This window comes from Acipenser ruthenus, chromosome 18 (assembly GCF_902713425.1).
Source record: "Acipenser ruthenus chromosome 18, fAciRut3.2 maternal haplotype, whole genome shotgun sequence".
In the NCBI taxonomy this organism is placed as follows: Eukaryota; Metazoa; Chordata; class Actinopteri; order Acipenseriformes; family Acipenseridae; genus Acipenser; species Acipenser ruthenus.
Window position 1 is genome coordinate 14,519,173 of NC_081206.1, and position 23,843 is coordinate 14,543,015.

Below are 23,843 nucleotides of genomic sequence, written 5' to 3' on the forward strand. Positions count from 1 at the left end.
AGAACAATGTATCCTTGCTTATCTTGATTACTCCTATATGTTTGAAGTTGTGGAATAACGGTTTTAACCCCTCATTATATTCTCTTCTGTTGTTTGAAATGTTAACGTAATGTTTTTCCAGAGGCATGAGATTAAAAGATTTTAAAAGCCACAACTTCCAGTAGGGCACATAACTGGACTTTCAGTGTTTCAAGTATCATTGTATTTGCCATTGGATAACATGTTCCTGCTCACAGGCAAAAATGATTGTTCTTGTAGTAAAATATTTTTTATCACTGTTGTTCTCTGTCATATTATTGAGGGGCCTGTCCATATGTACAGCAGACTTGCATTTTCACACACTGTTGATATAGATCATGGTGCCGTTTCATGTCCCTGATCAGTCTATGTTTGTAATTACAGTTGTGGCAGAGGGATGAATGTTACAGTACTTAGATACTTGTTAGACAAACTGACACTTTCAGGGCTTGCAATCCTTGTGTGCACTGCTATTTCCATTGAGATGCCTTTGTGATCAAGTTTCACTGTCAAGGTACAACACTTTACTAACGGTGTTCAGATGGCACCACTGTTTTGCAGATTGATTTGTATTTGTGGACTGTGCTCAAACTCCTGATACTCTAGAGCTGCTGTACACAATACCCTAATGATTGGGATGAAATTGCATATGCTGGTATTTTACCGATCGCGCTGTACTACTTATCGACACAATTTAGTTATGTATGCCTGCTCAGTTCTGAAGGTTAAACACAATCACTGCTGGTGAGTCTCTGTTGTGACATGAATACCAATGAGGGCTTGTTCTTCTTATCATGTGAAGCTGCACATATGAAGTTTGTAAATGCATTTCTACCGAGAGTCTCTTTTAAAAACCTACTGTTTTTTCCAAGCTTTTGGAAAATAGACATTTTGTAATTTAATTGTTAGTATTTTTAATTGTTTTAATTAATGTTTGATATTATAGTTACATTTTTGCTTGATTTGTAAAGCGCTTTGGGGTGGCTTGCCATGAAAGGGTTAGGGTTAGGGTTAGGGTGAGAGAGATTGAGAGTCACGGTAGTAAATACTGCCATTAAAATACTGGGTGGAGAAGCTACTGTGATCCCATACAGGACTATTCCAACTATGCCCTTCTATCTACGTTTCTGTACAGACCTCCAACCCCACATGGATGTTACTGTCTGGTAATATATTAGATACAATAAAAGCCAAGTTATAACAAACTGGGGTTAACTCTGCCTCCCTCATTTGATTTACTTTGTCACTTCCTGTAGTTAAAATAGAGATGTGTGGATCTCACATCTTATGCAGTGTTAGAAATCTAGCAAGCCAGTCTGTGTACTATGGGCTTTCCATAAATGTATAAATCCATCAACAAAGTTTCACATTTTGTTTGTATAATTTAAATGGTCAAGGGATTATTTGAAATGTGTTCCTTATAATAGTAATAATAATGTCTTTAGCACCTTTTATAGTGGACCAGCATCACAAAGCGCTTTACATTATATGCAGAGTCACTTACAATAAGACGTTGATTTAACATCTCATCCGCAGGAGGTTAAATGACATTCTCACACAGTGAGTCAGTCAGTGGTAGAGGTGGGATTTGAACTGGTGACCTTCTGATTACAAGCCCTGGACTTTAACCACTGGACCACACTGCCTCCAATATGTATAGATTTGCTTCATATGTATAGATATTGCTGGATAAAACAATCCTGTTCTCAAATGCGTACTCTTATTAGCTTTATGCTTTTGAATTTTACAAACTGAAAATGGCATTTTGACAATTTCCAGAAATGTAAATCATTTCATTCTGAGTGCAAAATAACCTATGGTAGGATTTAATTAAGGAGTAATACAGTACAGTATCTCAGAAACTTGATATTCTTTTCTTTTTTTACAGAAGAAAGTGCTAAAAATTAAAACCGAACAATTTTGTAGTCCTCTGCAGCCATCTTAGAAACCATTGATGAGTGGGCTCCTGAGTGGTGCATCCAGTAAAAGCACTCGCTAGAGTGCAGGATGCGCTCTATAGCCTGGACGTCGCGAGTTTGAGTCCAGGCTATTCCACAGCCGACCGTGGACGGGAGCTTCCAGGGGGCGGCGCTCAATTGGCCGAGCGTCGCCCGGGGGGAGGGAGGGTTAGGTCGGCTAGGATGTCCTCGGCTCACCGCGCACCAGCGACCCCTGTAGTCTGGCTGGGCGCCTGCGGGCTTGCCTGTAAGCTGCCCAGAGCTGCGTTGTCCTCCGACGCTGTAGCTCTGAGGCGGCTGCACGGTGAGTTCGCAGTGTGTAAAGAAGCGGGCGGCTGACGACACACGCTTCGGAGGACAGCGTGTGTTCATCTTCGCCCCTCCCGAGTCAGCGCAGGGGTGGTAGCGGTGAGCTGATCCTAAAGAATAATTGGGCATTTCAAATTGGGGAGAAAATAATAAAAACTAATTGGCAACGACTAAATTTATAAAAAAAAAAAAAAAAAAGAAACCATTGATGAGACCGGCTGCATATTTGTAACGCCTGACGCAAAATATGCTTGACTTTAGCCTTGATATTCTGACATACAGTAATATTGCTGCCACAACTGGAGGCAGGAGCGATAAAGATCACACAATGTGACACACTGCCTTCAATGTAAAGTTGTATGCTGTGATTCTCTTTTAAGCTCAGTTATGAATAGCATCCAATATAAATCCCAATCCTGAATACAACTGAATGCCCACTGAAGCCTCTGAGATCCCCAGTCCAAGTACGGACTGGACCGACCCTTCCTTAGTATTTGAGACGTGGAAGTGCTACAGTATGGCTGCAGACAGGCACAATGTTTTAGTGTCTTTGGCCTCTGGGTTTGTCCCCAGGGCAGGAGATATTTATTACTGCTTCTGCAAGCGCTGGCCTGGCCATCAGCAGTGCAGACTCTCCATTGATTTTTATTTCCCAGCAGACTTACAGCCAGCTTGAGTTATTCTAAAATTAAGGACACAAGGCAATGCTCATGCATTAGCAAGGTGGAGAGACGATGTGGGGAATTCGTTGTTCTATTTTAACAAAGCCATTGCTATCTGGTAGCAGCTCTTGATATTCAGGATTCAACCGTAACAAATCAGACGTGGTGTTAGCAAGCATGCTTTTTATTACAGAAATACATTATACACCATCCAAGTATAGGGATTTAAGGCAGAATGACTGAGGATGGGGAGTTTGTTGTCTTGTTTTGCCAACTTAACCCTCTGTGCCCTACAAATCTAGCAATCCTTGAATAAATCATTGCCTTGACTTTTTAGATGTAGGCAGTATAGACAGAGTACAGACTGCAGTCTTAATGTTTGGAACATGGATACATTCTATAATTCTCTCAGTAAAGTTCCATTACCTGTGCTTTCCAGTAAAAATGAACCATTTGACTTTTTTACCCTCTGGTCATATCAATGATACAGACCACATGCTTTGAGATAAGAACTGTATTCTGTCAAGTTTGAGTATAGGTGTTGTCCACTTTCTGCCATGTTGTTTTGGGAGTTTTATGATGTGATGTTCTACTGTTTAAGTCTTTGCAGAAGCACTAAATTAGTAAATTCATCAATAGAAATCAAAACCAATATAGCGAATATAGAAGCAATTGATTGTTGAGCACAATGGTACTCACAATCTTCATGGAGTCAGCTGATAGCATTTAATATCTGTAGCAAAAGAAACATATTTAGGACATCTATTAAATGCTTACAGAACACCCTGAACAAACCGATTGACCTTTTCTCTATTCTGTGTTGTACATATCACAGTGAGATACTTTTCAATAAATTCTCAGGGCTTGACAGTGGAGTTTGTGTGCAGGCTTGTATTTCTTTCATTGATGTATAGTATAGAGTTCCTCCTTGAAAAATGCTGATGACACTTGCTAGGGATGTTATTTAACACAAGGTAATGAGTTAGACTCTGTGGGATACTGTATATGGAGGCTGTCTGTCCGATCATCCGTATGTATGCATTTCACACTTACATTTCGAAATATACCGAGACAACTGCTTATCTAGTTATGATGAAAATAACTTTCTTTAGCACAAGTTATTAACAGGATCTGAATCTGGGGTGATGTGGACCCTGTCTGTCTGTTTATCTGTTTATTCAATTGTAGTGACTGTTGGACTGGACATACTTTAGCTATTGACAGTATAAGACTGTGGGTATGTGAAGGCATCTCTCTGTCCGCCTGACTGAATGCCAGCTTATGTATACTTCGGGTCAAATGTTCCTCTACTCTGTAACTGACTCCTGTTTTTGGAAAAGAGAACAGCTCACAATTGTACAAAACTAGAACCTGACATTCTACCCAATGTAGTCATGGATTTCCTGGAATAGGTCAAAATAAGTCAAACCTGAGAAGAATTTTTCAGTGAATGTCTGTGAAAAAGCAGCTGTATTTAACCCTTTGCGGTCCATTTATTAAATGCGCGTCAGGCACGCCAGGTCTAATTTATTTTCACACGCGCAGTTCATTTTAGACGCGCTGTTTAAAAGTATTTTTTTCACAGTCTACGGGTTTAAATGGCCCTGCATATCAACAAAGCACTCACTAGGTATCTCCAGCCGCGCCCCACCCTTTCGTTCGCTATAGCTTTCTCCTATGTAAGAAATAAATAATAATAATAATAATCATCTCCTGATTACTCGTTTTATCACCAAACTCCTCAGTAATGCGATCCAAGTCATTATTACTATAACATCTCAAAAAAGCTCTGCAATTGTCCGTGTTCTCACTATGACTCACTATCAGCCAGCTTGTTTACTTATGACCGCCCCTTTATCTGATAGCAGGGCCATGTATGACTATTCATGAGATACGCCTTTTTTTTGTTTGTTTTTGTTTTTTTCGACTTGTCTCGGCTCCTGTCGTTCCCACTGAATGGTTTTCTTGACTTTTTCCGGAGGAAAAACGACTAAAACCCGTTTTTTGCGTTTCTATAATGATATCAGATAGGGTCCGACAATGGCCCTTATAGGAATAATTGCAATGGGACCGCAAAGGGTTAATAAAACAGAAGACTACACAGGCAGTTCAATAAAACAATGGTAACTACAGCAAGAAACACCCAGCTTGAGGAAGGCAGTTTCAATGTTTTTCGAAGTAGTTTCTTGCACCGTTAATATCTCAGTTTACCTGTTGAAGTTTATATTTGATAGCTGTTATTTTTAGTACAGATTGTATAACAGTACAGAAATTGCTTCCCTGCACGGTTCCCTGTGGCATGGTTCTCCAGGCTGTTTGCTTTGTACTGAGAGGTGCTTTATAAACCCCAGGAGGAGACAAGCACTGCTCTATCTTTCTCCAGAGCTCAGAAACACTGCTTTGACTTCATACAGATACATACTGTGTCCCCTTAAGGAAGATGTTCACTGTTTTGTTCTGGTGCTGGTTTGATCTCTGTAATTACTTTAGATACAGAGAGTGTATTATTTAAACCATTTCTGTGCTCTGCCATAGGCTACTAAAGGAACAAAGTAAAGCTGTGTGTGTAAAACACTTTTCTGCTTGTTAAACTAAGCATGTTTTTCATTGTCACTGTGTTTTTGTGTGTACTGTATGTTCATTTTTTAATATATAATTATTTCCCAGAAAATTATTTTAAAAAATGACACAGCTTTTCAGTCCTCTATTAATTTCCCTTATGTGACAATTACTAAGGCTCTGTAAATTTCAAGATTAGTGCTAATCCGGGTCTGTGAAACCAGCCTATTGTGTGGGCGAGGTACCCTCTTTCTGCACTTCAGGTGTGATGGATTAAACCCCCTCGTAAGGGCAGCTTGTGTAAATCTGCAAATCTGCTGTCACTGCTTCTACAAAGCTAGAACTCCTAAACCATTTCAGCTGGCAACTTCATAGATTTCTTGTAAACTCATTTGACTTTTTGCTTTCTGGATGATAAAGACCTACAGTACCAGTTTGAGATATAGGCTTCATACCTGGTACAAATGTGTATTCCCTGTGATGTGTCTTGTTCATGTACAAGGAACCCTTTCATGCCAGCTATTTCACAAAGCTGCCGCAGTGCCAGTTTCCACTTACCCCAGCGCACACAGTAAGTTATTTAAAGAAATAAATAAATAACTTCTTAAATCCATTTAAGTACCATTTGTCAGTGGTTTACACTGTTGCTACTGGAATATAGTATTATATCTATATTAGATGTATTTTGACATTGCATTTAAATTTACTTGAACCAATTATTTAGAAATTTTGAAAAACATCATAGTTTTTAGCAGTTTAATATATTGTAAGATAGATTTTGCAAATCTAAGTTGATCCTGTGTTTTTATGTATGACAAAATAGTATCTCAAAAGTCTACAATATTATAGTATTTCATGTTAGATTTCAAAATGTCACATTTTTCAATTTTTGGAAACATTAATTCTATAGGGCGTGATGCAAAACCTTTGGCCATGTAATGCCTCCCATATAATCTACTAAATAAAATCATAGTTGTTTTTCTATCATCTATATCCAGGTGTGTGAAATGTGCCATCAGCTTAGAAACATACAATAAGTTACTGACAGCAAGTAGCCTACTACTAGTATTAGAGAATGTATCCTTTTACAGCCAGTTATTTAGTAAAAATAGTAGTGAACTACAGAAATAATACAAAAAAAAAGGCAAAACGTGGTAACAGTATCAAATTGGCTACAGGAAGGATGCTTATCAGCGGCAATGTATAAAATACGGACCTTGTATGAAATATGGGAGGGATCAAACCCTTCAGGGTGCTTGGACACCTCTGTAGACAAGTTTCATTCATGATTTTTCCTGGCAAGCACGTGTTGTCAGCACTTGGCTGTGATCGGTTAATCCACCGACAGTACTGCTCAGTGGCACTGCGGGACTAGCGGTATTGTCCCGTGTTTATCTGTCCAACACCATATGAAAGCAATGCCAGCGATACAGGAGGCAAAATGCCTCGCGTGCCACGCCGCGCCTGTTTGTTCCGGGAAGTCCCGGGAAGTCTCATGCAGATGTTTTTTTTTTATCTTACCTGGACTCTACTCCCCTAGTTAACTGTGATCTTTTTCTATCTTGGTACTATCCTCACATTTTCAGTTTGTGATAACATATATATACTGGCTCTAATAAGTCCTTGCTTGCTGCTATGATTAAGAGGGTTGCTTCTCATTACTAGCGCAAATGTTGAAAAAAAATCGATTTTAGGAGTTAGATCTTTATTAATAATAAACTGGGCCAAATCCGAGTGGTCGTTGAACAGGTGTTTGGGCTATTGCAAGGGAGGGGGCGTATACCACTGAAGCATACTGAAGTGAACCACGAGCTTGTTCCCCAAATTATTACAGCCTGCTGTATCCTGCACAATCTGTGCCAGGACTGTAAGGAGGTGAGAAACAGCTACCTCAGCCTCCAGCAAGAATTGCACAACAGTGATGTGAAGAGGGTCCTGCTATTAGAGAGGCTATCTTTATTTTTGTTGTAATTTTATTGTGTAACATTTTTGTTTCATTAGCTTATTTTGTGTCTCTTTATACCAAATATAGCATCCTCATTTGCGCTGTACTTGTATGACTGCTTCTGCTTAATGAAGAATTGGAATATTGAGTAGTATTGTTGATTCCCAAGAAATAAGTTATGAAAATTCCACACCACATTTTAGTTTGAGAGTGGGTTAAACAATGTTGGTGTGCATTGTATCAAGCTGCCTCATCATATCCCTTATGGATATTAACACCCGTGTCTCTTCCCTTATGGATATTAACACCCGTGTCTCTTCCCTTATGGATATTAACACCCGTGTCTCTTCCCTTATGGATATTAACACCCGTGTCTCTTCCCTTATGGATATTAACACCCGTGTCTCTTCCCTTATGGATATTAACACCCGTGTCTCTTCATCGCTCCAACGGACGTAAGTGGAGGATGGACTCGGGTTTTGATCAGACATAAGTAACTAGGAGAAATTGCATTGGAGTATAGTTATACACATTTAAACATAGTACTTTACAATAAAGACGTTTTGACAGTTGTTTGGAAAGCTATTTGCAAGTATTTTCTGAAGTACTGTACAGTAGCTGTAACCACGTGATTCACAAGCCCACAATGCAGTTTATCAAACATTTTTAGTAATAGTTTTAAACAGAAACTTGTGTAAATACAATCTGTATGATACTTTACAAACACATTTAGATCTGTGTATGATTAGCAATATGCAAAGTTCTAGGGAAGACGGAGAAAAAAGTGGGGTTATCTGCAACATCAATCTGATAAAGGAAATACTGCAAACAAAACATTAATTTCCCTGCTGCCATCTTTGGACCATGGTAACTTACCTATTCCCATGTGACTTTTATAGCAGGTAGGAAAGGACTTGAACGAGCTAAATAACATTTTCACTACAAACTTTACATGTGTAAGTGGGCGTTGATTTCACGAGCATTTCTGGGAATCTCACAAGGAATTGAGACTTTCACAGGAAAATACCGAGACTGTTTTTTGAGACATTTTCACAAGCTTCCCCTGCCACATTTCACGCACATTGTCCATTCACGTGAAACAAACCAACATGTAGACTGGCCTATTGAGACTTCCCTTTTAAAGAAATCAAAACAGCATTGTTGTTTGTTGTATTCCTATTTTTTGAGTTGGTGTGCATTATATCAGAACCCTCTGTTTGAGCAGCATTATCACTAGATTACAGCTCAAATGAACAGAGCACAGAGCAGTCTGGGAGGAAAGGCTGCTTTGTGCCTCCATTGAATCAAGCCTGCTTTGTTCCTGTGAACCCAGCTACAAAGCAGGTAGTTGTCATTGGGAAGCCTGCCTGCCAGCAATCTGTGTGCTCCGACTACAAAACTACTAACTAAATTATACCACAAGTAGTCTGCATATTATCACTAAAGTCATTAAAAGAATAGGCTTTTTCATATTATGCTTGCTTGGAAAAGTTTTCTGTACACTTTTCTTCCAATGAGACAACATTTAACATTTGGAAGTGAAGCTAGTCAGTATTTCTGGGTGTGTAAAGATAAAGGGCTCATTCGTCTCCAGTGTGGTTATTGTGAGTGTGACATGAGGCTGAACATTTCCAGTTTTCAAATGTTCTTTAATGTCTGCAAAGCAGAGAACTCTCAATAACTTAAACAACATATTGTTAATACCAAATGTCATGACAACTGGATAAGCGGGTTTCCAGATACAGTATATGTAGGTGTTACACACAGACAGACGCATGCACAGACAGACAGACACCCCCCATATTCCCAGAATCTGATATTCTCAAGCGGTTCTGCAGATATGTGAAAACCGGTGAAGTGTGACGGCTGACCGCCTCCACTATACCCCCCAGCAGGGGATAGTGAATACATAAATACATGAAGGAACGGTGTCATATTTAACAATGGAAACAGTGGTTATATATGTGTTTTCTCCACAGTGAGTGGTTGGCTGACCGGCGCCCCCTTGAGCCCAATGCTGGGATCTGATCTGGACAGCACCTAAGGGACGTGGTGACAGGATGAGCGGGGGAGGGGAGCAGGTTGACCTCCTCACCGGCGGCGTCCTGGTCAAGGAGCGATGGAAAGTGGTAAGGAGCCAGATATCATTTTCATTGATGAACGCCTGGAGAAGAGTGTGTTTCTTCTTTACTCAAGTTCAGTTTCTGCTCTCACAGAAACAGAGGGACAGAAAGGTGGAGACTTCTACTGTCCCATTAAATTACTTTGAAGTAGATTTGCAAAATTAAAACAAAATGAAACATTTGCATCCGGTATTCTCTACATAGTGATAATGAAAGAAAAGAAATATTAAATAGGTGATCAGATACCAGATCGGTACAGATAGCGCAATAGATAATATTTCAATTCAAACTTGTATGTGCAGTAAATTCAATCCTCTGTTGTACCTGCTCTGTTGATAGACATGAATCAGCCCACAATAGCCCAGTCTCTTCAGCACAATCCAGCTGCATTCATTTTATCTGTATAAAGAGATTGAACTTGACAATGCTTTAATTTACTGATGCAGCACACACCAGAAAAAGAAATTGCATAAGAACATAAGAAAATTGACTAAAAAGCCCATCAGCGCTCATCCAGTTCCTCGTAGCTGACTAATCTCGAAACTTTGTCAAGTCCGGTCTTAATCATCCCAATGATTCAGCATCAACAGCATGGCTAGATAACCCATTCTGTCCCCCCACCACTCTGTGTAAAGAAGTGTCTCCTACTCTCTGTCCTACTGTAGGTCTGTCTCCACTTCATTTCCAACTGTGTCCTCTGTGCTGGTTTCTGTGCTATGCTTAAAGTATTGACTAGGACTAACTTTGTCAACTCCTTTTAAGATTTTAAAGACTTCCTTCAGTCAACCCCCCTAATTCTTCTTTGCTCTGGGCTACACACATTCAGTCCCTCCGCCTATCTTTGTAGTTCTTTCTTCTGAGCCCTGGGATTAGTCTGCTTGCTGTTGGACTCTCAACAAGGCCACAATGTTCTTTTGGTAATGAAATGATAATGCATGCAAAATAAAGCAGTCACTCACAGATTAATTAGTGACAGTAACTTGTATAGCTGCAATGAAAAGTGATTAAGTGAATTGGTAGTATTAGAAAGTAAAGAAACTGGAGTTTTAAAATAAGAATAACATTTTTACAAGAGGCCACAGGTTAGCACAGGTTGGTTTGCAAACAGACAGACTACTTCAGTCTTCACCAGTCTTTACTGACCTTCCATTCTTTGGCAGTGCTGTTGCCTTCTAGAAGGAGACTGCCACCCCCATCTTGAAGCACTCCAGGCCTCTCAAAGGTAGTTTGCTCTCATTAAAAACAATTAGGCTGTGTTTGGAGAGGTAATTAGAATCTGGAATGGTCTAACAGGTCTGAGCAGGAACATGCTGCTCATTAAAATTCAGGTCTGGATGCAATCTGCTGCTCTGTACACACTCAGAAAGAGTCATTGTCTGAAAAAAATGATACGTTCCGATTTGGTTTTCCTACAAGGACTCCCAGAAGCAACTTGCTTCAACAGGAAGTACAGCATGGCAAGAGACGTTTGCCACTTTTATTGTTTACGAATGCTATGAAAAAAATACCATTAAAAATGAAATACACATTTAACATGATGTGCTTCATTCATATAGGAACATTTGAGATCAACCGTGACTGTAATAGATAGCGCTCCAGATAAGCTGTGTAAAGGGTGTTTTACGCATTGAAAGAAGATGAATTACGCATGATATTTAAATTGAATGTGTAAAGAATACACATTTTTTTGCACAGTTTGAGTTCACATGTTATTAAGCTTCTTGTGCTTTGTTGGTTCCTGTCGTCTCAATGGTCAATTGTGAATAAACTGCATGCGGTAGCTAGAGAATGGATCATGTCAGTACATTTAATTGTAGACAGTCTGGGAATTGCCAGAAACACATGCCCAGAGAGAATGGGTATTCAGTTAAAAACAACAAAAAAACATGCTGTTAAATCCACTTACTTGCAATGTGTGTTTGTGACTGGTGAATAAGCCTAAACCGCTACACACCAGATGCGGTGCGGTTTTTCATCAGGTGAAAAGATACTTTTGCAGTGCCATGACCATACACACCTGAAGCGACAGAGACGCGATGCAACACATTTATAAACTGCCAGCTCTATACAACTCTAAAATTGCTATTGACAAAAATATAATTAATACTGGTAATCATCAACATGATGTGGAAATATCTTCTTCTGTGTGTCTTCTCTGACTGTATTTCAGAATATATAGCAATAAATCATATATACCTGGTATATCTAGTTGCTTCGAAATGGACTCCCATATATTATCTTTCATCTCTGCATCTTTATAATTGCAGTGATATTTGTCATAAAGCTCTCTGTATTTTTCCATGGCAAGTTTTATTCCATCATTTTGGACACTGCTTCACCTTGGTGTACTGTGCATTGAAGCTGTTCTCTGATTGCTTAATTCCCTAGTTGTCGTGTGACAAACTTGCATAAAATAGGATTGAATCCTGTTTATTTTGCGTCGCCCTGGTGTTGTCCCTGCGTCGCCGGTGGAGTGAAGAATACAGGTTCTGTTCATTTTGTCGCATCGCTGCATATGTTCGCTTGTCGCTTGGTGTCTGATGTGTAGCTGTCTTTAGGATTAGTCTGTGTCGTCTTAGTCCCCCTCAACCTAACCTGTCTGTCAACTGAATGTTTGGAAGGTAAGTCTAATACAATATTCTGTGTTAGGAGACAGTTGGGAGGATTTATATTGCTATAGCAAGGTGATCAGTAAGGAATACAATATTATTGTTTCTTTATTTGCATTTCTGCAGTATCGGTACAGTTTTTAAAAAATATTTGTGGACATTTGTGGACATACCCCTCTATACTGTAACAGAGCCCTCAACTCTCCCTGAATCTGTACCCTTCTATACTGAAACAGAGCCCCCAAGTCTCCCTCAATCTGTACCCCTCTATACTGAAACAGAGACCCCAGCTCTCCCTCAGTCTGTACCCCTCTATACTGTAACAGAGACCCCAGCTCTCCCTCAGTCTGTACCCCTCTATACTGAAACAGAGACCCCAGCTCTCCCTCAGTCTGTACCCCTCTATACTGAATCAGAGACCCCAGCTCTCCCTCAGTCTGTACCCCTCTATACTGTAACAGGGACCACAGCTCTCCCTCAGTCTGTACCCCTCTATACTGTAACAGAGCCCCCAGCTCTCCCTCAGTCTGTACCCCTCTATACTGTAACAGAGCCCCCAGCTCTCCCTCAGTCTGTACCCCTCTATACTGTAACAGAGCCCCCAACTCTCCCTCAGTCTGTACCCCTCTATACTGTAACAGAGCCCCCAGCTCTCCCTCAGTCTGTACCCCTCTATACTGTAACAGAGCCCCCAGCTCTCCTTCAGTCTGTACCCCTCTATACTGTAACAGAGCCCGCAGCTCTCCCTCAGTCTGTACCCCTCTATACTGTAACAGAGCCCCCAGCTCTCCCTCAGTCTGTACCCCTCTATACTGTAACAGAGCCCCCAGCTCTCCCTCAGTCTGTACCCCTCTATACTGAAACAGAGACCCCAGCTCTCCCTCAGTCTGTACCCCTCTATACTGAAACAGAGACCCCAGCTCTCCCTCAGTCTGTACCCCTCTATACTGTAACAGAGCCCCCAGCTCTCCCTCAGTCTGTACCCCTCTATACTGTAACAGAGCCCCCAGCTCTCCCTCAGTCTGTACCCCTCTATACTGAAACAGAGACCCCAGCTCTCCCTCAGTCTGTACCCCTCTATACTGAAACAGAGACCCCAGCTCTCCCTCAGTCTGTACCCCTCTATACTGTAACAGAGCCCCCAGCTCTCCCTCAGTCTGTACCCCTCTATACTGAAACAGAGCCCCCAAGTCTCCCTCAATCTGTACCCCTCTATACTGAAACAGAGACCCCAGCTCTCCCTCAGTCTGTACCCCTCTATACTGAAACAGAGCCCCCAGCTCTCCCTCAGTCTGTACCCCTCTATACTGTAACAGAGACCCCAGCTCTCCCTCAGTCTGTACCCCTCTATACTGAAACAGAGACCCCAGCTCTCCCTCAGTCTGTACCCCTCTATACTGTAACGTAGCCCCCAACTCTCCCTACTAGTTCATAAAAATCATAAACGGTCAAACTGAAATATGTATAATCTATTATATTAAACTCGGACAGAGCAAATCTTAAATTAAGTAGCCTCCCTTTGCATCCGTGGAGAGCTGCCAACATGCATATTTAAAACAGTCCGTGCAGAAAGGTCAGCTCTAACCATACCCCCCCCCCACCCCCCCCCCCCACCCCTCAACCTCTGTGTTCCCCAGCTCAAGAAGATTGGCGGCGGTGGGTTTGGAGAGATCTACGAGGCTGTGGACCTGCTGACCCGCGAGAGCGTGGCTCTGAAAGTGGAGTCGGCACAGCAGCCAAAACAGGTCCTCAAGATGGAGGTGGCCGTGCTGAAGAAGCTGCAAGGTGAGCACTTCCATGAAATCCGTTCCCTTTAGGACTTCAGAATCTGGGCCAGAGTTACCTTAGTATTTGTGTTCCACCTTATAATCAGCATGAAAGTGGAAGTGGAATGACATTCTGGGGCAAATGGGAGCCACGACCATGCTAGCTTATAACTGGTTCTGTGGTATAAAGGGCTGCCTTATAAAGGTTGTGCACTCCGATTCCAAAACAGCTCACCTGAACGGGGTGTTCATCTCTCAAATAACCTTCTAGTTCAAAACCAGCATCCATATGAGACCTGGGAGTACAGTATAACTATCCTTAGTTACAGACAGACTCCTTCAGTCCTGTTCAAATGTAATCCATTCTCATTTTAACTTAAAGCACTCGAGGAATATTTCAAAAAAGTGCTTCAGTGCAAATCATTGTAGCAAAAGCTGTGAGTCCAAGTTGCCGAAACGTACATGTGATATTGTTTGTGATGTCATCTCTGCACACTGTTTGACTAACACGTGCATCTTTGAAAAATTCAGATCAGTTCTTGTCCAGCGTTTGTGATTTACAGAATACCCAATCAGGTGTATGGCAATGTGAAAGGCAACTCGTTTCAAGTAAATATTAATGATCTTAAAAAAAGGAACCAGGCCATTTCAAACAAAGCTCTTAGATGTGTTGAATAGGGAGTGGATTTGTAATGTATCATTTTATTGCAACTTCCAAGGGAATTAAACCAATTTCCATTCCCTTTCCAATCCAATATATCTCTTTATAGTGCCCAGCTGTGGTGATGCTAAGCTCTTTCCCACATGCTCAAATCAGAAGAATAAATTGACCTCTTTTTTATGGCTTTTGGTTTGATGAAAGATCATGGCAGGGTTATGGTATTCAATTCATTATCAGTGTTACAGATAGTGGAAGATGTTGTGCTATAGCAGCAAGCAGAGACCCAGCACTCAGGTCACACGCATTGTACAGGGATGGAGATGTGCTTCACTCACTGTGGAGATCTCAGTTGACCTCTGTTTGGTTTTATAGTTCCCCTCGTTTCAGGGTCATCATTCATTTAAATGGGATGTGAGCAGTGGTGCTGGTGAAAGTTAATGTCCACAAAGGCAGTATAATAATAAAACAGTCCCGTTTATTTTAAAAGGCTATCCCCTCTACAATGGTATTGGGGATGTAAACGGTGGGCTTGCAGTCCCAAACAAAAAGGATATTCAAAAATAAACAACAATACTGTGATATACAAGACTGATCGCCCCATCCCTGTGACAGTGTACCACCAACCTTACCTAGCGCCCTTCCTACCAGTGGGCATTGATGACTGCTATTAGAAAGGGCAAAATTATTAATTTGTTCCTACGCGTTTCATCCTGAACTCTCTACCAATCAAAGTAAAGTATCCAATGCCAGTTTTCACCGTGTCTGTCTGATCATTTTATCTTGTCTGGAATCTTTGCAGTCCTAATAAAGATGCAGGAAGGCCCCATGCCAGTACAGTACAGTGTGCATGTAAAGTACAGGGCAGTAGTGTGGCGTAGTGGTTAGGGCTCTGGACTCTTGACCGGAGGGTTGTGGGTTCAATCCCTGGTATGGGACACTGCTGCTGTACCCTTGAGCAAGGTACTTTACCTAAATTGCTCCAGTAAAAATAATGTGATATCTTGTAACAATTGTAAGTCGCCCTGGATAAGGGCGTCTGCTAAGAAATAAATAATAATAATAATAATAATAATAATGAAGGCGCAGTATATGAGCACTTCTTGTATTGAGCTCCAGGAAGCACTTTTAACAGGAGAGTCTCATTGATCGTCCCTGAGCGCTCTCCAGGACACGTTTTATAGGCTCATAAATACATAAATTGTATAGATTGATTTTAGCCTAATTGGGTCTTGCCCTTTTAATTGTATTAGGGATCCTGCTTGATCCCAGTATTACAGCTGGGTTGGGCAGTGCGGGTTATAGTTGCTCTAAGAAAGCATTACTAAGAGGCTTTTTTTTTTTTTATCTCTGTGTACGTTAGGGCTGTGCAACATAGCTCTTATTTTACCTTCAATTTAAGCCCATTTGTAGTGATAGAAATTAGATTTTTAATAAAAATGCACTTGATAACAGTGAGAAAGTAACATGTATTATATTGACTAATAATTATATCGGTAACCAGTTAAAAACAAAAAACTAGAAGGGAAACAGTAAATGGTATAAACATTGTAGTGTTAGTTTGCACTGAAGACACTCATTCTAATAGGACACTTTCTAGAGATGGAGGTGCACTGCTGTTTGTCATGCTTGTTGAAGGGTATTTTTTATGAATCCAAGGAGAAATACAACTCAGATGCAGAAAGCTGGTCAAGTTCAGCTCCCCCTGTGATGCAGAGATTTCACTATCAGTTCATCTGTGTTTTCTGGGACCTGATTCCTAGTCACGTGTTTAATAGAACCCGGTTAACGTGCAACCATAAAACGAATCTGTCCGTTTCATGCCCAGAATCTAGATTCAAATGTACATCCCATCAAGTGAAAGAAATACCCTTTGCTTTTACTCAGAAAAAATACATTACTGGATCACAATGGCCTCCCAAATCAGCAAGCAAACATGTATTTCATAGCTTTTCAATTAAGTTTAACATAGTGCTGATTATCAGATACTAATCTAACACAGATAATATGCACACAACAGAAACAATCTTCTTTTGTGTAAGACATACAGCAGCTTCCCTTGCCAAAGAAATGTATATAATGTAACATCCCCAGAGCCGAGCGCCACCCCGCACATGGAGAGAGATGCGATCTGCCTATGGGGACATGCATTAATCACTCCAAAATGATCTGAAACTGGAGTCTGCTGATATCTCTCCCTGGGCTTTAGTTTAAAATGGCAATTAGAAGGATATTTCCTGTGGGTTGAAAGAAGGCATTTCACCATCTTTGTGACCAAGCGCTCAGGAAAATCAGAGCCCCAAGATCAGGTTTACTGTATAATAGCACTAATTAGCTTGGATTAGGCTCCACTGCAGGTCATTTCCAGGTAGTATTTTGCCCCTTGGCTTTACCAAAGCAATTCAGTGTAAACTTTTCTCATCAGTCTCATGTAACTTTGAGGAAAGATCAAATGAAATCTCAAGTAATATAATCTATAATCTAACCTATATGAAGCAATCTATTTTTTACCCTTTTAAATATCCTATCTGACCTGGCACATTTCTTCTCTTCATAAGCAAAAAAACATTTGTTAAGATGTCAGTGCATAGAGTTAACATAATGCAACCAAGTGTTTATATTAGCCAGTATATACAGTATTTAGTGTGTGTGTGTTTATAATGAGTACAGGGTTTAAAAAGTCCCTACAAAACCTACCTTATGGTAACATAGGCCATGTCCCCATTATGTTTTCAAAGAAGACCTTCAATGCAGGAATATTTACTTTAGCCCCAACTAGCATTATTATTATGGCACTCATGAGTATATATACTACATCTAAACTATAGGCGAGTCAATGTGACACTGACTAAAACAAGATAATTACATCAAGAATTTCCTTCAAATCGTTAGGAGGCTGTGAACAAGCTGTCTTGTAAAACTCTGCGTTATTGGTTGGTGTAGCGCTGCCTGAGAGGACACTGAGTAATGTGAGCTCTGAAGGAGAGCACTGCAGGTCTGAGAGTGAGGCAGTGTGGGAGACAGCCAGGGCTGAAGTATAGCACACCTGCTCCACTGCCTTGGCTTTAGATGAACACTTTCCACTGTCTGAAGCAGGTCTGCAGCTCCTCATCAGAGGGACTGTCCTGTTTCTATGGTGCCATGTCTTTAGATGAACACTTTCCACTGTCTGAAGCAGGTCTGCAGCTCCTCATCAGAGGGGCTGTCCTGTTTCTATGGTGCCATGTCTTTAGATGAACACTTTCCACTGTCTGAAGCAGGTCTGCAGCTCCTCATCAGAGGGGCTGTCCTGTTTCTATGGTGCCATGTCTTTCTTGTACCCTTGAGGTTAGTACAGCTAGACTGGAAATTGATTTGTTACACTCCTTCATATCAAAATTAATAGTAAGTGGTTTTTGGTAGATCTATATTCTCATTAAATGAATTATCATTATACACATTCTTTGCTATTTTGATAGACAAGTTTTATTAGTTCTGGTACAGAAGAATCAGTTTTGATACGTGACATATAGGTAAGCCCAGTACAGGCAGGTTTGGACAGACTCATCCTTAAAGTGCAAATAAGGGAACATACATATTATCATTATTATTGTTGTCGTTATTGTTATTGAAATAATCACATGGATGTTACTAATTCCTCTGCAAACAAACAATTATTTTATTTATTAGTTTTTTGGGAGTGCCTAATATGGAAATAAAATAATACATTATAATTACAGGTACTAGCAAATACCAGTAATTACTAAGATTACTATACAAATATACATGAATACAGAACTTGTATGCATTGTAATGTTAAATGTTATACTTGACTGTACGAGCTGAGACACAGCGTTCCCACACTAAGCAATCTGTGAAAGAATCAATCACAGCAGGGTAGCACGTAGCTACAAGATACAATTATGTTCTAACCATGATTGATCTGATTAGACTGCAGTCTGACGGACACTCCACTGAAGGTACTGATTAGGCAATTATTTGAAGATTTGTATTCTGCTAAACGCATGCACTGTCAAGAAAGTGCTTCTGTTCAAGTAATGTTATCTGAATCAAGAATTTTTAGCTGTAACATATTTCTGTACCATGCTGATGCACTGGCTGAATAGATACACAGAGAAGTTGTTTCATTTAATGGTTTCTCTCATCGTAGTAATACTGTGTCTCTTGTAATTAAGAACCTCTTTTTTATGCTGGGTGAGCATTGGGGTAGAGAATACATGGCTTCACAGCCCTGTGACTGGGAGATCATTGGGGCAGAGAATACAGGAGTATCTGTAAACTGCTTCATAAATCTGTGAGCTACTGGCTCATCGTGAACCCGGCTGTTGTAATAAGATTTATTTTCTATATAACATTTACTTTGTATAATGTGTGTGTGTTTGTGTGTTTTAACTCTTGGAATGAGCTTACTTTTCTATATAACATTAACATTGTATATCTTGTGTGCATGTGTTTGAAAACGCATTGTTACAATTATTAATTTGTAAAACCTATGCTTTGTATAACCAGTCTAGGTGGGGTTCTGTGTGCTGAGAATGTGTACTTTTAGTTGTACTGTGTGCTGCATAATAATTTGAATAAAAACATACATATATCATAATGGAATAATTGTTCCAGAGAATAAGAACCTGGCTGATTTGGATTTCTTTAAAGCCCCAACGCTTCTTGAGGTATGTCCCTTGTAGGTTGACATGCCATTGATTTAAATGTAAGCTTCATTCAACAAGTTCTGTAGTTGAGAGCCGAACAGAATGTCTGATTCATATCCTAAAAGACGCAGATTGAATGCAGAAGGTTGCAAGATGTTCTGGGATTGTTCTGATAAACCTCAGTGGTGTGCTCTGGTTCCAGTCTTCCACAGTATAAACTGAAAATAAGTAGAATAACCAGTGTGTGTGTGTGTGTATATATATACAGACGTGCTCAAATTTGTTGGTACCCCTCCACAAAAAACGAAGAATGCACAATTTTCTCTGAAATAACTTGAAACTGACAAAAGTAATTGGCATCCACCATTGTTTATTCCACAATCAAACGTTTTCTGTAGCTCTCAATGAGACTTCTGCACCTGTTAACAGGTAGTTTGGCCCACTCTTCCTGAGCAAACTGCTCCAGCTGTCTCAGGTTTGATGGGTGCCTTCTCCAGACTGCAAGTTTCAGCTCTTTCCATAGATGTTCGATAGGATTCAGATCAGGACTCATAGAAGGCCACTTCAGAATAGTCCAATGTTTTGTTCTTATCCATTCTTGGGTGCTTTTAGCTGTGTGTTTTGGGTCATTATCCTGTTGGAGGACCCATGACCTGCGACTGAGACAGAGCTTTCTGACACTGGGCAGTACGTTTCGCTCCAGAATGCCTTGATAGTCTTGAGATTTCATTGTGCCCTGCACAGATTCAAGGCACCCTGTGCCAGGCGCAGCAAAGCAGCCCCAAAACATAACCGAGCCTCCTCCATGTTTCACTGTAGGTATGGTGTTCTTTTCTTTGAAAGCTTCATTTTTTCGTCTGTGAACATAGAGCTGATGTGACTTGCCGAAAAGCTCCAGTTTTGACTCATCTGTCCAAAGAACATTCTCCCAGAAGGATTGTGGCTCGTCAGTATGCATTTTAGCAAATTCCAGTCTGGCTTTTTTATGTTTTTCTGTCAAAAGTGGAGTCCTCCTGGGTCTTCTTCCATGGAGCCCACTTTCGCTCAAAAAGCGACGGATGGTGCGATCAGAAACTGACGTACCTTCACCTTGGAGTTCAGCTTGTATCTCTTTGGCAGTTATCCTTGGTTCTTTTTCTACCATTCGCACTATCCTTCTATTCAATCTGGGGTCGATTTTCCTCTTGCGGCCGCGCCCAGGGAGGTTTGGCTACAGTTCCATGGACCTTAAACTTCTTAATAACATTTGCAACTGTTGTCACAGAAACATCAAGCTGCTTGGAGATGGTCTTGTAGCCTTTACCTTTACCATGCGTGTCTATTATTTTCTTTCTGATCTCCTCAGACAACTCTCTCCCTTGCTTTCTCTGGTCCATGTTCAGTGTGGTGCACACAATGATACCAAACAGCACAGTGACTACTTTTCTCCATTTAAATAGGCTGAATGACTGATTACAAGATTGGAGACATGTGTGATACTAATTAAAGAAACTAATTAGTTTGAAATATCACTATAATCCAATTATTTATTATCTTTTCTAAGGGGTACCAACAAATGTGTCCAGGCCATTTTAGAATATCTTTGTAGAAAAAGCAATAATTCATCTCTTTTCACAGCTTCTTTGCTTTATTCTATGACATACCAAAGGCATGCAAGTATATATGATAAAATAGCTTTTAATTTCATCACTTTTCAGGAAGAAGCATTATTTCAATGAGCTGTAAGGGTACCAACAAATTTGAGCACGTCTGTATATGTATAAATTCTATTTATTTATTTATTTATTTATTTTTCCATTGCAGGTAAAGATCACGTGTGCCGGTTTATCGGGTGCGGACGGAATGACAGGTATAACTACGTGGTCATGGAGCTGCAGGTGAGTTAAGATTTGAGAGCAACACACATAGGAGGGTTTAAGAAAATCTTAACATTTTCATACCTCTTATTTACACAACAACATTATCCCAAGTGTTTTCCAAATAGCTTTCCAAATGAAGCTTCATAATTCACTGTGGACTCTGGCATCATGAGAGCTTCTCCTGTCAGATCTGCAAGTGAGCAAACACACATCAATCCTGCCATTCCTCTCCGAGCCCAAACTGCCAATTGTACTCAACTATGTGGTGGTTGTGGACATCAAGCTAGTTTTATTCCACTAAATCTGCCTCTATGTTTTATCTGATATCTAGATTAAAAGTCTGTTTCGGTTGCCTGTTTCTGAAGTAGTAGCCTGGCATGCATTAATGAAGGGAGCTTAATTGTCTGCTAAAAATGTAAACCGAAACCTGTACTGAACTATGGGTAGACGCAGCAGCTCTTCCTGAGTCGCAGGCTGTCAGTGTTGTGTTGTACTATCCGCAGGGGAGGAACCTGGCAGACCTGCGGCGCAGCATGTCCCGGGGCACCTTCACCATCAGCACCACCCTGCGGCTCGGCCGACAGATCCTGGAGTCCATCGAGAGCATCCACTCCGTGGGCTTCCTGCACAGAGACATCAAACCGGTACGGGCAAAACCCAGACTAGGACTGACAACCACTGACTGGTCTTGTGTGTTAAACCCAATTGTATCTAGGGCCATAATGTATAGTTAATGTATTTTTGGAGGCTACACATTACATTATGTAAAATTATAAATCTGTACAGTAGGCCTGTACAGTATATAATAGGAAAATCAAATGAATACGGGTACCTAGCCCACTTTCTTTTTACTTTAGCCTACCGGTAACACAAAATAAATCATGCTGCTGCATTGTGCAAATTGGTGTACAATGCAAATAAAAAAAATATTTTAAATTGAAACTAAATGATTTTAGCATTTTATTTTTTTAATTATTTTTATTTTTAACTTGGCCTACTTAGTAGCCTAGACACTTGACACAAAATAGATCCTGGTCCTATAAGATGCTCAGAATGAGCTGGAGGTGATAGTGGCACATGTGTGCAGTCTATTGCTCCCAACACGTTGGGGAAACCAGAAATGTCATAGAAATCTGTTTTCAAGGCTTGTAAGTAGACCGCAAAGCATTCCATAAAGTCGCTAACAGCATTGTCCTTGTTTAGTACATTTCACCCTAGACTTCCGACTCGTTTGCGACTATTGTGACCGGCGCAACACTTTAGTACATCTATCCCTATATCAGAATTCTAAGAGTAAAACTATAAGTCAAGAAGACACATGTATCGGCTACTACACTGAAGAAAGCACCAGCCAAAACGTTTGCCTACTTCACATAGTTTCTTCTAGTTTTACCTTATGTAATTTTCAATGGAAACAGATCTGTACAAAGAAAAGTACCAGTCCCAGCAGAAAGTTAAACAGATCTTACAGGTCACGCATGAAGTCAGATCAGTCCAGATGGACATGACAGATCTATCACAATTGTATCTTTTATCTGGGGTCCTGACCATGGCCCTACTCGCTGTGTTAACATTCAGAGTTCACTGATTCCCCTGGGTTTGTCCACAGTCCAATTTCGCAATGGGCCGTTTCCCCAGTACCTGCAGGAAGTGCTATATGCTGGACTTCGGTCTCGCTCGGCAGTTCACCAATTCCAGCATGGAAGTCAGACAGGTTAGTCCTTTTCTATATTCCAGTGTTTTTAATGACATTTTCCTTACAGTTGCATGTCTTATAATGGAAAGAACCATTTCCACTGAACTGGAACTGCATTGTTCTTAAAGTGATGATTGTAGCTTACAAAATAATTCCATACATTTTTCCATGCCATTTACATCCATTCACAAAATTGGTCTGAGATGTGTAGTATTGAAAGAAACCTGTTTAGCTAGCATTTTTGAAAAATATTTTAAACATGACACCTGGTACTACACTAGGTTAAGTAAATCTCTTGTCTGCAGATAGTCTTGCACTCTCCTCATCATTTCACCTGGAGAGTGAAATTGTCCCCACCCTATCAGTGTCTTCTTTCCAGCTAGTAGTCGCACGGCTGCTTCCCTATTGACTGCCATGCTTTCAGCCAGTAAGATTGACCCTGAAGACACATGTGTTCAGGATCTCTTTGTAGATGCGCTGCCTGCGTAGATCTGCAGCTCTTTATACTCAAGCCTACATGTTTAACATTGCCGTCATACACCCAGTTTACCCCTCCCTCCCATCTCTCTGCATTTGTTTTTCACATATTCCTCTCATAAAGCACTTTCTACAGTTGGGTCTTTTGTATGTTATGCAAAGATAAAACATGTTTAAATGTGAATAAAATAAATAAAAAATAAACTGACATGACAAGAAAGTTTCATTACACAGAGTTTTGTTCTTAATTTCCCAAATAAACTGTTGCTAACACTCGCTGGTATTTCTTTTTAATTACTGGTAAATCTAATTAATGATTTCTCTTAAATATTAACATTCTTGTATAAATTATAATTTATTAACTCAGAAAGAGTAATCATAATTATTGTAACAAGGAATTTTTTAGGATAAATATCAGGTTAGAAAATACAACTTTATTATTTTATTAAATCCAAAGAAAGCTTAATGTAATTTCAGTCAATGTAGTCATCTGCCTTTTCTGTAATTACCCTCTGCTACCTTGGTGGCAGCCGCAGGGTTAAACATAACTACAAT

The 23,843-nt window shown here is 40.3% G+C and overlaps 1 protein-coding gene across 5 annotated transcripts in view; it reads left to right on the forward strand.

The window, feature by feature from the left end:
* The window catches only part of LOC117412380 (tau-tubulin kinase 2-like), a 62,067-nt gene that overhangs the window by 7,495 nt on the left and 30,729 nt on the right, over window positions 1–23,843 (forward strand). For 4 of the 5 annotated variants that reach the window (XM_034927743.2, XM_034927745.2, XM_034927744.2 and 1 more), the window contains exons 2-6: window positions 9,431–9,580; window positions 13,821–13,968; window positions 21,060–21,133; window positions 21,619–21,759; window positions 22,725–22,829. In XM_034927743.2, the coding sequence (XP_034783634.2) occupies window positions 9,512–9,580; window positions 13,821–13,968; window positions 21,060–21,133; window positions 21,619–21,759; window positions 22,725–22,829 (537 nt within the window). In that variant the 5' untranslated portion in view covers window positions 9,431–9,511. The remainder of the gene's footprint in view (window positions 1–9,430; window positions 9,581–13,820; window positions 13,969–21,059; window positions 21,134–21,618; window positions 21,760–22,724; window positions 22,830–23,843) is intronic. The other variant, XM_058991246.1, reaches the window with a different exon arrangement.